This window comes from Lampetra fluviatilis, chromosome 53, assembly GCF_964198595.1.
Source record: "Lampetra fluviatilis chromosome 53, kcLamFluv1.1, whole genome shotgun sequence".
NCBI lineage: Eukaryota > Metazoa > Chordata > Hyperoartia > Petromyzontiformes > Petromyzontidae > Lampetra > Lampetra fluviatilis.
Genome location: NC_136327.1, coordinates 4,213,473 through 4,226,387, shown reverse-complemented (window position 1 = coordinate 4,226,387; position 12,915 = coordinate 4,213,473). Strand labels below are relative to the sequence as shown.

The window sequence follows — 12,915 nt, the reverse complement described above, 5'->3', positions numbered from 1 at the left end:
GTGGACACCAGGGGGTAGGGGGTAGACAGGGGGGGGTACGTGGGATGGACACCAGGGGGGGTGTGTGGACACACGGGATGGAGGTGGACACGCGGGGGGGGGAGGGGCACACGGGATGGAGGTGGACACCAGGGGGTGGGGGGGTACGTGGGGTGGACACCAGGGGGTGGGGGTGTGTGGACACACGGGATGGAGGTGGACACGAGGTGGATACGCGGGATGGAGGTGGACACGAGCGAGCTGTCGTCACGTTGATGTTGGACGGACGGGGGTGGTGGGGGGGGTGTACACGGGAAGCGGAAGTGACGGCGGTGGGGGGGGGGGCTCTGTTATGCCCCGCGCTGAACACGTGACTCCCTGCACCCCGCCCCCCGCCCCTCTCCGCGGAGTCCCCACGACGGGCGCGAGCTCCACGGTGGGCGGGGGGGACCCCGAGAGGCCGCGCCTCATGGGCGGGGGGGGGGACATCGCGGTCACGTGACGCGTCACCAGGAAGGGGCGGCCCCGTCTCCATAGCAACGCGACGCGCGGCTCCAAGCGAAACCCCCGAGTAAGAGCGGCGCCCCCCCCCCCAGTGAGACCCCGAGTGAGAGCCCCCCCCCCCAGTGAGAGCCCCCCCCCCCCGTGAGACCCCCAGTGAGAGCCCCCCCCCCCAGTGAGACCTCGAGTGAGAGCCCCCCCCAGTGAGACCCCCGAGAGAGAGCCCCCCCAGTGAGAGCACCCCCAGTGAGAGCCCCCCCCCGTGAGACCCCCAGTGAGAGCCCCCCCCCCCCCAGTGAGACCCCGAGTGAGAGTCCCCCCCCCCCACAGTGAGACCCCCGAGAGAGAGCCCCCCCTCCCCCAGTGAGACCTCCGAGACCCCCCCCCCCAGTGAGATCCCGAGAGCCCCCCCCCCAGTGAGACCTCTGAGAGCCACCCCCCAGTGAGACCCCGAGTGAGAGCCCCCCCCCCCCCGAGTGAGACCTCCGAGTGAGAGCCCCCCCTCCCCCCCAGTGAGACCTCTGAGAGCCACCCCCCAGTGAGACCCCGAGTGAGAGCCCCCCCCCCCGAGTGAGACCTCCGAGTGAGAGCCCCCCCTCCCCCCCAGTGAGACCTCTGAGAGCCCCCCCCCAGTGAGACCCCGAGTGAGAGCCTCCCCCCCCAGTGAGACCTCCGAGTGAGAGCCCCTCCCTCCCCCCCAGTGAGACCTCTGAGAGCCCCCCCCCAGTGAGACCCCGAGTGAGAGCCCCCCCCCCCCCGTGAGACACCCACGCCCGTGCTGTGTTTCTTGTGTTGTACAGGGTGTGTTGTTCAGCGGTGATGTCCGACGTTTCGCTACCTCGTGCTGAGAGCTTCTTCAGAGGGATGTGTGCTGTATTATAAGTCGCGTGTCATCAGCGTGTGTGGCTCAGAGCCACAACCACACCGTGCTGCTGGTGACACGAGGCTAGACCTCGATGTGACAGGGTTCCATTCCCTTACCCCCCTCTCCCTGCCGCTCTCTCTAATTCTCTCAACCACGTGACTTTTTTCGATTTAAAGCTTTCGTGACTGCAGGGATTCATCTTCATGGTTCTTTCGGTAAAGCCACGTAGAATGGAAATAATAAAATAATAAAAATAAAAACATAATAAAATAATTCTCACGACGTTTGCGTTGTGGCCGAAACGTCGTGAGAATGATTTTATGTTTTATTTTATTATTTCAATTCTACGTGACTTTACCGAAAGAACCAAGAAGACACGTGACTTTTTTTGTATTGTGCGCGGTGCTTTTAGCGCCACAGCGCGTCGATTTGTAGCGTTTATTTTCATTTGTTTGCTGGTGACTGTGTATTTCATATTGAAATCGCCTCCAGTGCAATTGCTGCTGGCGGCAATAAAAGTTGTTTAAAAGTCAAAAGTCTCTAATTCTCTCCCTACAAACCTAGCACCAGAGCCGTCACCCCCCCCCTGCGCCTAACCCATGACGTCCTCTCTACTCAGTCACATTCACTTTAAGATGTTTTTTTGTTCATGTTTTAGTTTTTTGTTTGTTGCGGTTGTACCCGATTCAAGAGCCGAATGGCTCACAGGGCTATACCTAATAATAAATGAACTTGAACCCCTTACACTAACCTTCATTCTAAACCCCGCGTTCCCATCAAATCCGCTGCTGCCATTCACCCATCACGTGGCCTCCACCTTGCCCTGATGCACCCAACGTGAGCTGCGGCACGAGTTTGACAGAGGCCGAGTGGGAGGCCACAGCGTGGGCACAATGGGGCATCTAAACCTGTGGATGAATCCCAGGCAGACACGAGTCACTTGTGTGGGTGTTTCCCCCCATGGCTCTCGACAAGTGAAATGCAGCAGCAGTAGCTTTCGACGTTTCAAGCGTCAGTTTCCAACAACGGTTGTGTTTTTACGATACACAGATTTACACTGATATATATATTTTTTCAGCATGCAGGTATAGCAACCCAAGCCCGCTTGTGCTGTAAAACAAAACCTCGTTGAACGTGAACCTTCTGCGCATTTAAATTTCGATTTAAAGCTTTCGTGACTGCAGGGATTCATCTACGTGACTTTACCGAAAGAACCAAGAAGATGAATTTCTGCGCATTTGTCGAGCGTGCACTCCACGTTCCTGCACCCATCGGCGTGTCTTGGCTCGAGACAGCAGCAACAGCAGCAGCGAAGCTGTTGGCTCTTCGTGACGACGGTCTGCCGTCTTCCCAGGATGTCCGACTCCGACGCGGAGAGAGAGGAAGACGGAGATGAGGACGTGGTCGGAGAGGAGGAGGATTTGGTGAGCGAAGAAGGCAAGGAGGGGGAGCAAGGGGATGAGGAGGAGCACAAAGACGAAGATGTGGAGCCAGCGGAGGTAACGTCACGTGGGAGACGATGTCGCGAGTTTCGCAGGAGCCTCCAAACTGTCGCTCTCAACTCGACTGTTTTTTTGTTGTTGAAATTATTTTTTAAATACGTGGTGTTCATACTCCCTCCTACAGCTCGGTGCACACACGACAAGGTTCTAATTTTGTTTAGTCGGATGCGCGCAGTTTGGAGTGAAAGCGAGTTAAGATATTCATTTATTTAATTCGCAAGCGTTGGCTGTCGTGTGCTGTGCCATAGCTCAAATCTCAATGAGTCGGTGTATTTCACCAGGTCACAACTTGAGCCTGCATGGGCCCTTGTACACACCGTTCGCACGTGCTCACCTCCACACGTCTTAGAACATAAATTTTCCACTCCCCCAGGTTGTTCCCGATAACCGATTGGCACTTTCGGACATGCAAGAGTGCATCTCGCTCCTCTGCAAGACCGGCGATGGATTGGCGCTCGCGTACGTGCGTCTGCTTGCCACAGCACGGTAAGGCCTGCGCTCCTGCACAGATAGAATTACGGGTGCACAGACACAGGAAAACAACTTCCAGTCGCCACAACTAACAGATTGAGATGTAACGCTGTGCCCCCCCTCCCCCCCCTAGCTATAGCAATTTCTAAATTCGTGGCGGTGTGGCACACGCTTGTAATCGAGCACTGTGGAGGTTTAAGTTTTTTCAGTTTAATTTATTAGGTATAACCCTGTGAGCCATGAGGCTCTTGACTCGGGTGCAACCGCAACAAACAAAAACATGAACAAGAAACATCTTCAAGTGACTACACGCAACACAAAAATCCAGGAAAAAACAGCAAAGTCTTCCAGAAAAAAACACCGTATTTCAACGCTGTGTGCAAAAATCCCAGTGGGATGCAAGTCAAACAGTAACAACCATAAGACAATGTAGATTAAAGTTATCAGGCTAACTCTGTACTACAACAAACGAATATGGCTAAACCTAAACGTTTTCAAAATCACCAAAATAAAGCTATTAAAACAATGTAACAGTGATCATAGGAACTGTGATTCAAATTTAACAATAAACGATATGCATAACATGTATGACCAAACTTTGCAGCCATAGCTGGCTGCATGAGTCACTCCATAACAGCAGGAGCATCAGTAGCGGTATCAACATTTTTCAATACAGGTAGCGAGGGTTGGTGGGTCGCGCACATCTTGTGAAACGCCCTTCCCGTGGGGGTCGGGGAGGTGCCATACACTGGCTCGCCAGGAGAAGGCGTTTAAAGTATTTGACTGCTGCTATAAATGCCCACGTGTTATGAGCCAATTCGTTGAGCTATCATTTGTGATAGCCAGGTTCGCTTCTGATAAAGAGCTATATCGCTCAGTGGGCCTTACCTTGTAAAAATAAAAGGCGGTACAGCAGAAATGTTGACTCCACCTGTTCCGCTGATTCATCACATGCGTGCGTTTTCTCCGGGTGCTCCGGTTTCCTCACACATGTAAACACTTATTAATTGGTAATAAAATATCTGAATATCTAGGGGTCCACAGAGCTTGGTCAATAGTTGGCACCGTCTCGCCTTTCCCGCTCGACTGTAGTTCCTCGCACCTCCAAGGCATTCTCCCCCTCGAGTGTGAGCTAACACTGTGCACATTATGAGTTGAAATTACTATTTTTGAGTCCCGTAGACACGACGAATTACTAGGGCGTAGTCCTAACTCTGATTCTGTCAGCTTTGTTTGATGTTTTCTGTGCCAGTGTATGTATGTTGAACGTCTTTCACACTGTGTGTAGCGAACGGTGCTGGAGTGGTGGGGGAAGGACAACAAACTAAACACAAAAATCAGCTCAATCACAATTAATCAACCTTTGTCTTTCTCTGCCGGCAGGTCCCTGACGAACATCTCAATTCTCAGCGGATATCCGCACCTAAGATATATCGACGTTTCCTCCAACAGAATTGCTGATCTGTCTCCACTGTCAAACCTGTCTTACCTTGTGAGTACAACCGCAGTATTCTAAGTTATTGTTCTAAAATTATGAATTGAGATTGCTGCTCTAATGTTCATATGCATGCAGTTCGTTGCATTTACTCACAACTATCCTTGCAGACAAATTTTCGCCATACCCTCAGTGAACTTGTGTGTTTGAGAAGAGCTTTGACAGTGTGGAGAGTTTCTTTGTTGTTGATCATAAGCAATGCTGTTGATAACTTTTTGTGTCTCTGTAATGACTGAAACACAGTTACAAGCTGTGATACACTTGCACATCAACGTGGGTTTTCCAGAAGGGGAAAACGGTTCGAGTCCGCCAACACTGCCCCACACTTCTATCAGAATGTGGACATGCATTTGAATTTGGGCGCCACGGTGGCGAGATTTTACCTACCTCGCCTGGTATACAGGGTGTTGTGGGTTCGATCCCGAACCTGACGCCTGTATAATTTGAGTTTGCATGTTCTCCTCGTGGTCGTGTGGATTTTTCTCCGGGTCCTCTGGTAATTCCCTGCACATTTAGCATCAACACGCTTTTAGAGTATTTGGCTGATATCCATTTCCACGTGATGAGCCACCTCGTTGAGCTATCATTTGTGGCCAGGTCGTTTCTGAACCTTACTTGGTAAAATAAAAATATATAATCTTCTAGGTTCTTTCGGTAAAGTCACGTAGAATGGAAATAATAAAAATAAAATATTATAAAATAATTCTCACGACGTTTCGGCCACAACGCAAGCAGCCGTCCTCAGGTGGAGAACAGGTCTGTCGAGGAGACAGAGTCTCCACCTGAGGACGGCTGCTTGCATTGTGGCCGAAACGTCGTGATAATTATTTTACTATATGTTATTTTTATTATTTTATTATTTCCATTCTACGTGACTTTACCGAAAGAACCAAGAAGATGAATCCCTGCAGTCACGAAAGCTTTAAATCGAAAAATATATAAATATCAGCATTGGAGAGAAAGAGAGTGTGAGAGATGCAACGCTGCAACAAATCATCCGGGACACGGCGCGCTTACTGCCGCGCGACGTTTGTCCTTGCACGTCGTGCTCCGTCGAACACAGGTGTCGCTGAAAGCCGACGGCAACGTCGTGGAGACGACGGAGCACCCTGCGCCGCTGGGTCACCTGCAGGTGCTGAGCCTGGCCCACAACCGCGTGGCGAGCGCGGGCACGGGGCTGCAGCACGCGCAGCTCCAGACCCTCAACCTCACCGGTGCGTCCCACCCGCGTCTCCTCACGTCTTCTCCTCCCACCCCCCCCCCCCCCCACTGTTTGCCCTGGTGACAGAGGTCGTCTCCAGCGTACACGGCGAATCGGGGCGATCGCCCCGGGGACCCAGCACTTTTGGGGAGCCCCCGCTCTTCGAGATCACGATGTCAGATGCAATACTTGCGGTTTAGTTTGAAAGCGTCGGGGGGCGGGGGGGGGCCCGCACGGTGGGGTTTGCCCCGGGCCTCGCACCCCCCTTCCCCCCCCCATGGACCTCGCTTTCCTAGGCAAGGCCAGTGAAGATTATCTGAACCAGTCCTAGGCCTCACCTAGGTCGACTCAGCCTCAAATTAGTACCTGGCGTGGTGCGTAAACATCGCCACTGGGGACACAAAGGCGGTGTGATGCTGGCCACCCACACCCTCGTGCATCGTGCCTGGCCGTCGGAGGTGCTTGCTAACAGCACTGGCCCCAACGGTCTGTTAAGGCTATAGGGGGGATCTTTGTCAAATTTGTGTTGCTAGGTAACGCGCTGGTGCGGGTGGAAGGCTTGGGGAGAGCGTGTCGCCTGGTTTGGCTGCACACGCTCGAGCTCCGTGGCAACAAGCTCTCCTCCACTGCTGGGCTGGAGCAGCTCACCAGCCTTCAGCAGCTTTACATGGTACGTATACGCACACACGCACACACCCGCGCACCCACGCACACACACAAACACGCGCACGTACGCACACCGCATCGCGCATACACACACACCGGGGAATCATGCACACATGGGCCCAACACAATGTACACTTATAAAGAGTGCCTACATAAATTTCGATTTAAAGCTTTCGTGACTGCAGGGATTCATCTTCTTGGTTCTTTCGGTAAAGTCACGTAGAAGGGAAGTAATAAAATAATAAAACATAATAAAATAATTCTCACGATGTTTCGGCCACAACGCAAGCAGCCGTCCTCAGGTGAAGAAACAGGTCTGTCGAGAAGACAGCGTCATTCAGACCTGTTTCTTCACCTGAGGACGGCTGCTTGCGTTGTGGCCGAAACGTCGTGAGAATTATTTTATTATGTTTTATTTTTATTACTTTATTACTTCCCTTCTACGTGACTTTACCGAAAGAACCAAGAAGATGAGTGCCTACATAGTTTGTCCTTCCCGCGCGCCTCCGGTTGGCTGCGTACGGTGCGAAATAAGTTCAACATACATACGTGAACACAGTGCGGCATTCAGCCCAATCGCACGATGACTTCACAAAAAGAAACTCATCAAGTGCTTTTCATTTTAGTTTTCTCAGGTCTACCCTACCCACCGTCTGGGAGGATATATTTACACCGTGCATTCCAAGAAGTGGGCATTTCACACATTTCTCCCCACCAGGCGCACAGGCTTACCACCCAGCACACATTTCGTGCTCGACAAATGTGTCCGTGTAAGGGTGTGCGGGGTTCATGGTCTCTACCCGGGTTGTCTACGTGCGGCGCGGTTGGCTAACGTACGGTGAGGGAAAGAATTTCAACGTACGTACACGCATACGCCGATGAAGGGCCCATTGAGATTTGCGGTGCGTTCTGTGTGCCTGGGGTGGGGGGGTGTGTGCAGGCCGCTAATCAAATAACTTGGCTCGAAGGACTCTCCTCGCTGCACAAGTTGACCACGCTGCACCTCCGGGACAACCGCGTCAGCTCGCTCGGCGGTTTCAGCAGCAGCATGGCTGCGCTGCAGTACCTCAACCTGCGGTGCGTGCGGATTGTAGTGGGCGGGGAGCGGCACGCTGGCGGTTAGCGCACTGCGCTACGAACCCGGCGACCCGAGTTCGATTCCCGCTCACGGACCAAACACCAGTGACGAATATCTGTGCCGGTCCTGGGCCTCCTGTAGGTCGACTCAGCCTTAAATTAGTACCTGGTGCAGTGTGCAAACATCGCCACTGGGGAGACAAAGGCTGCCAGGGATGGTGCTGGTCACTCACCCCCTTGTGTGCCGTGCCGGCTTAAGTAGATACTCGCTAACTGCACTTGCCCCAACGGTCTGTTAAGGCGATGTCATGATTCATTCGCAGCAGCTTTTGGCTGGCCATCAAACAAAGACGGTCACTGCATCACGCGCTTTCAGATGCGCTTCTGCGGCCATCTGGAACGCTCTTCCTTCCGATATTAGGAAGCCACTGGTGCTATGCACTTTTGAATCTTGATTGAAAACGAATTTCTTTAGAACTGATTTTTGTGTTTAGTTTGTTGTCCTTCCCCTGCATGTCCGATTAGTAGAATTGGCTATGTATGGTGTGAAACAAGTTCAACATATGTACATACATAACATGCCTCCCCCCGACCCACCCTGCTATTCAAGGAATAGTCACCGTTGGGAGTCGCGATTCCATTCCAAGATCGCTTTGAAGTTTTTTTTCCCTGTCTCATTTGTTCTCTCAGTCTGGTTCGCCCCCGTGGCTTAAAGAAATCCCGCTTGCCCTATATAATTAGCGGAATTATAGATGATGCGTTATCGCGCAATCGCTCGCAATTCGATACGTAGAAACGATGCCGCAAGAAACTCGGTGGCAATTGGCGGTTTGTGGTCGTCTGCGCAGGGGCAACAAAGTGGAGGACGTGAAAGAAGTGCTGAACCTGCGATGCCTGCCTCTGCTGAGGGTGCTCGTTTTGTCCGGTAAAAATCAAGAGCCCTCGTACGCAACGAACACACGTGTACACCGACTCGCGCATGTGCTTACACGCGCACACATTCCTGTGCGTTGCCTGGGACGAAGGGTTGCTCATGCCGATATCGAGCAACAACTATTTTTTCATATTAAACTAAACTATTAAACTAAACTCTTCTTTTTTTGATTTAAAGCTTTCATGACTGCAGGGATTCATATTCTTGGTTCTTTCGGTAAAGTCACGTAGAAGGGAAATAATAAAATAATATTAATATTACCGAAAGAACCAATAATATAAACTCTTCTTATTTTACCGGGTAAAGGACCCACTGAGCTATGTAGCTCTTTTTTCAGAAGCGACTTGGCCACAAATGACAGCTCAACGAGAAGTGGCGTATCACGTAGACATTTAGAGCAGCAGCCAAATACTCTAAACGCACGTTCATTCTAAATGTGGAGGGGAAAACCCGTGGTGGCGTGGACTTTTCTCCGGGTCCTCTGTTTTTTTTCCTCCACATTTAGAATCAGCGTGCGTTTCGAGTATTTGGCTGCTGTAAATGTCCACGTGATGATAAGCCACTTCGTTGAGCTATCATTTGTGGCCAGGTCGCTTCTGAAAAAAGAGCTATGCATCTTAATGGTCCTTACCTGGTAAAATAAAAAAAATAGTTTCATAGTTTAAATCTTCATTGTCAACCCTTGATCACCTGCACCTACATCCGCAAACCACTGTCGCCCAGTCGACCGCGCGGCCACCGTACCACTCTCGCGGCGGCGTTCCTATCTCGTGCAGAAAATCGATGCTCCGATGGATTCGGTAACGGCGAGGGGGAGGAGGAGGCAGCGGCAGAGGAGGAGGACGATGAGGCCGGCGGAATGTACCGCGCGTTCGTGCTGGCCACACTGCCCCGCTTGCAGCGGCTGGACAAGCAGCTCATCACCGCAGAGGAGAGGGCAAGCGCCGCACAGGTACGGCGCACGGTGGGCAGCGCGGAGGAGATTTTGGGGTCGCCGCGAAGGATGGCAGATGACGCGGGTCGCACCGACCAACTCGTGAGCAGCGGAGTTGGAGTTTGAGTTGTGGTTGATTACTGACGAAGATGATGATGATGATGGTCCCGTGTAGCCGGTCGGCCGGCTGTTTTACACGGGAGGAGATCCGTGGTGCCGCGTGAGCCGCAGCAGCAGCAGCAACAAAAGACAAAAACGTCGATAGTGCACAGAAGGGGCACAGGGTCCTAAATGAATATTTTTCACGAATTCAAAAATGTAATAGCTCTGTAGAGTATGAGAGAACGGTTGCCTCAAATCGTCGCTGCTTCTTCCACATTTAATGAGATAAAGCGTTTTTATTCTCGCTCAAATAATGTAGCAAATTATATTTTGGCTTGCAGTGCCTTTTTATTACAAATCTCGTCAAATTTAGTTCAACACTTAGGCTAGTAAAAGTTTAAAGAATGAGGGGAACAAAACCCTCGTTAAAACGTGTAACCGGGATTGACACCTGTCCAGGTTTGACCCGGCAGAGTCCAGGAATTGGCCATTACGTTTGGGACGCAATAGGAAATCATGGTCCCTTGTGTTGCCTCCGATGTCTGGAGTAACAGCACCTCACCGAACCCAGCCTCAGTCGTCACGACTTACACTCAGTGTCGGATTATCCAAGTAGCAAAAGTAGCTACATTAGCTACGGGCCCCGCACTTTCAGGGGCCCCGCGCTAAATGCTTTCAAGCTATCAATTCCGGTTCAGTGATTCTGCACTTGCTCTATTACTATAGTCCTATAATGCCTTCAACTTTTATGAACAACTGGGTGTTTAAGGTTAGCGATTTGTCGTATTATCTGGCTGCATAGCAAATGAAAAAATACAATTACTTTACTGTGCAAGTAAAAAAAAAAGTTTTTAATATTTACGTGTTTTATTTGGAGCCCCTTTATAACATATGCTACAGGCCCCGCACTAGCTTAATCCGACACTACTTACACTCGACAGTCGACTGCGACGATGCGCGCGTGAGTACGGCAACCCCAAGTGCGCAGGGGACGTGAGTGCATCTGTTAAATCCTCTGCGAGTGAAGAGGACACAGACCGACACCTCTGGGCGTGCACTCGGCGCACTCCCTTCAAAGTACTCGCCGGGTGACTCGACTACATGCCCCGCGGAGATTGCAATTCTTGGGAGTCAATGACTACTCACAGTAGAACATGAGTGCCTCTTTCCATTGTCAAATGATCATGGTGTATGCAGAGCGAACGGGGTTATTTATTTAATTTATTTTCTCTTTGATGATCATTTTCATGTTACGTGTATTTTTTTGTCTCTCGTTATTTATGTATTTCGTTTTTTTGTTTTGATTTGCTAAGTGGGGGGTTTTCTTTTTGCACCATCTGTCTTAAGGACCGGCTAATTGATGTTGCCACATTGTGGGATGCAATTGAATGAATGACGCTCTATAAAATGCAATTATTTTTTATAATTTCAGCAGTTAATCTACCATACCGGTGGGCAGCTGTGCCTTTTGTGTGATTCTCCTTTGATGACCCCCCCCCCCCTCTTCACGCGTCATGCCCCCCCCGTTTTTTTCTCTTTATTTACAGGAAGGAGTCGATGCCTGACCAAAGGATGTAAGCAGTTGCCGGCCGTTCGCATTCACATTTACTCTCAATTGAGTGAATACACCCGGCGGCAATCATCGCTCCCCCTGCTAACAGGCTAATGCCTCTGGTGTCATTCTTGCAAACGAAACTCGTCCTGGTCTCTTGAGTTGTTACCTGATTAAACAAACTCACCTACATCTGGAGATAAAACTAATTTCTTGAGAAATTTCTTGAGAAATTAGTTAGTTGCCTTTCCCCCACACCTCCGATTAGCACGGTTGGCTACGTACGGCGCGAAATGAGTTCAACACGCGTACATACGTACCTGGTTAAACTCAATAAAGTTGACACTTGAAATATATGGGGTACAGTTTAAACTCCGCTGAATGCACACACAACTTGGAGGATGCTGCGCTGTGCAACTGGCTGCTGGGGACGGTGGTGGTGGTTGTCTCCCAATGGATTGAAATGCACGCGGGGGTTCCAAAGATTGGCGCGAAGTTGTGATGGCTTTATATATGTTGTGCTCACAACAGGTACCAAACGAACGAATGTGCCGGAGTTGGTTTTGAATAAAAGGCAGGGGAAAACGTTTACCTTATTGTTGGTATTAATTCGGTGCTCCACACGGCGGCGTTGTTGGAACTCTCTCGCGTTTTTTCCCCGATGCGTCCTCAGATCGCGCCGCATGTTGCTCGGCCTACGATGTCCGACGTTTCGCGCCACGTGCCGTCGCGAGCTTCCTCGGCAACGTATATGCCGTTCCTGATTCGTCGATTGATGACAGGAGCGCAGGGATCGTTGTAAGCGGGATGTTGCTGCACCAGCCCGGAGCTTGTTATGTGCGAGTGTTTTGTTAGAGTGGCCTTGCATCACTCTCTGCACAGGGGGAGCACAAATAATGCGCAGTTACATTGGCCAAACCGTCGGCTACGTCTGCAGATCTTTAACCGCTGTCCGGCGACACCACATTACCAAAGTGCACAACGGACGCTTCGTACGTGTAAACAACGATTGTTTCGATTTAAAGCTTTCGTGACTGCAGGGATTCATACAGGGAGGAACAATGTTCCACACTGCCCACCAGGGATTATACAGGGAGGAACAATGTTCCACACTGCCCACCAGGGATTATTTAGCTGTCTGTCTGACTGTCTGTTTGTCTGTCGTACATAATATATAATACAAACAGCTCTTTGATTGGTGGAGACCTACTGCCGGGTACGGAGAGGGGAGGTGCCTAAGGGAGGAGGGTCAGGGGAGGGGCCTAAGGAAGGGGGGAGTCAGGTAAACAGCTCTTTGATTGGTGGAGACCAACTGCCGGGTACGGAGATGGGAGGTGCCTAAGGGAGGAGGGTCAGGGGAGGGGCCTAAGGAAGGGGGGAGTCAGAGGGGCCTGAGGGGGGGGGGGTTCAGGGGAGGGGCCTGAGGGGGGGGTCAGCGGAGGGGCCTGAGGATATGGGGGGGGTGCTCAGGGGAGGGGCCTAACAGAAGGGGGGTCAGGGGAGGGGCCTAAGGGAAGGGGGTTCAGGGGAGGGGCCTGAGGGGGGGGGTCAGCGGAGGGGCCTGAGGATATGGGGGGGGGGGTGCTCAGGGGAGGGGCCTAACAGAAGGGGGGTCAGGGGAGGGGCCTAAGGGAAA

General features: G+C 51.5%; 1 protein-coding gene across 1 annotated transcript; it reads left to right on the top strand.

Annotated features, from left to right (window-relative positions):
- The first annotated feature begins 383 nt into the window (after positions 1–383).
- Positions 384–11,854, top strand: LRRC23 (leucine rich repeat containing 23). Its single transcript, XM_078879066.1, has 10 exons — positions 384–550; positions 2,700–2,844; positions 3,221–3,333; positions 4,702–4,810; positions 5,877–6,027; positions 6,548–6,684; positions 7,621–7,757; positions 8,606–8,682; positions 9,468–9,643; positions 11,275–11,854. The coding sequence occupies exons 2-10, from the start codon at positions 2,701–2,703 to the stop codon at positions 11,290–11,292; spliced, it is 1,062 nt and encodes a 353-aa protein (XP_078735192.1). The 5' UTR covers positions 384–550; position 2,700; the 3' UTR covers positions 11,293–11,854.
- Positions 11,855–12,915: the final 1,061 nt, after the last annotated feature.

Excerpts from the sequence above, each read along its gene's own strand:
- LRRC23 (XM_078879066.1), top strand. The coding sequence starts at position 2,701 with ATGTCCGACTCCGACGCGGAGAGAGAGGAAGACGGAGATGAGGACGTG. Across the intron at positions 2,845-3,220 it reads AAGATGTGGAGCCAGCGGAG|GTTGTTCCCGATAACCGATT; the intron begins GTAACGTCACGT and ends CCACTCCCCCAG. Across the intron at positions 7,758-8,605 it reads CTGCAGTACCTCAACCTGCG|GGGCAACAAAGTGGAGGACG; the intron begins GTGCGTGCGGAT and ends TCGTCTGCGCAG.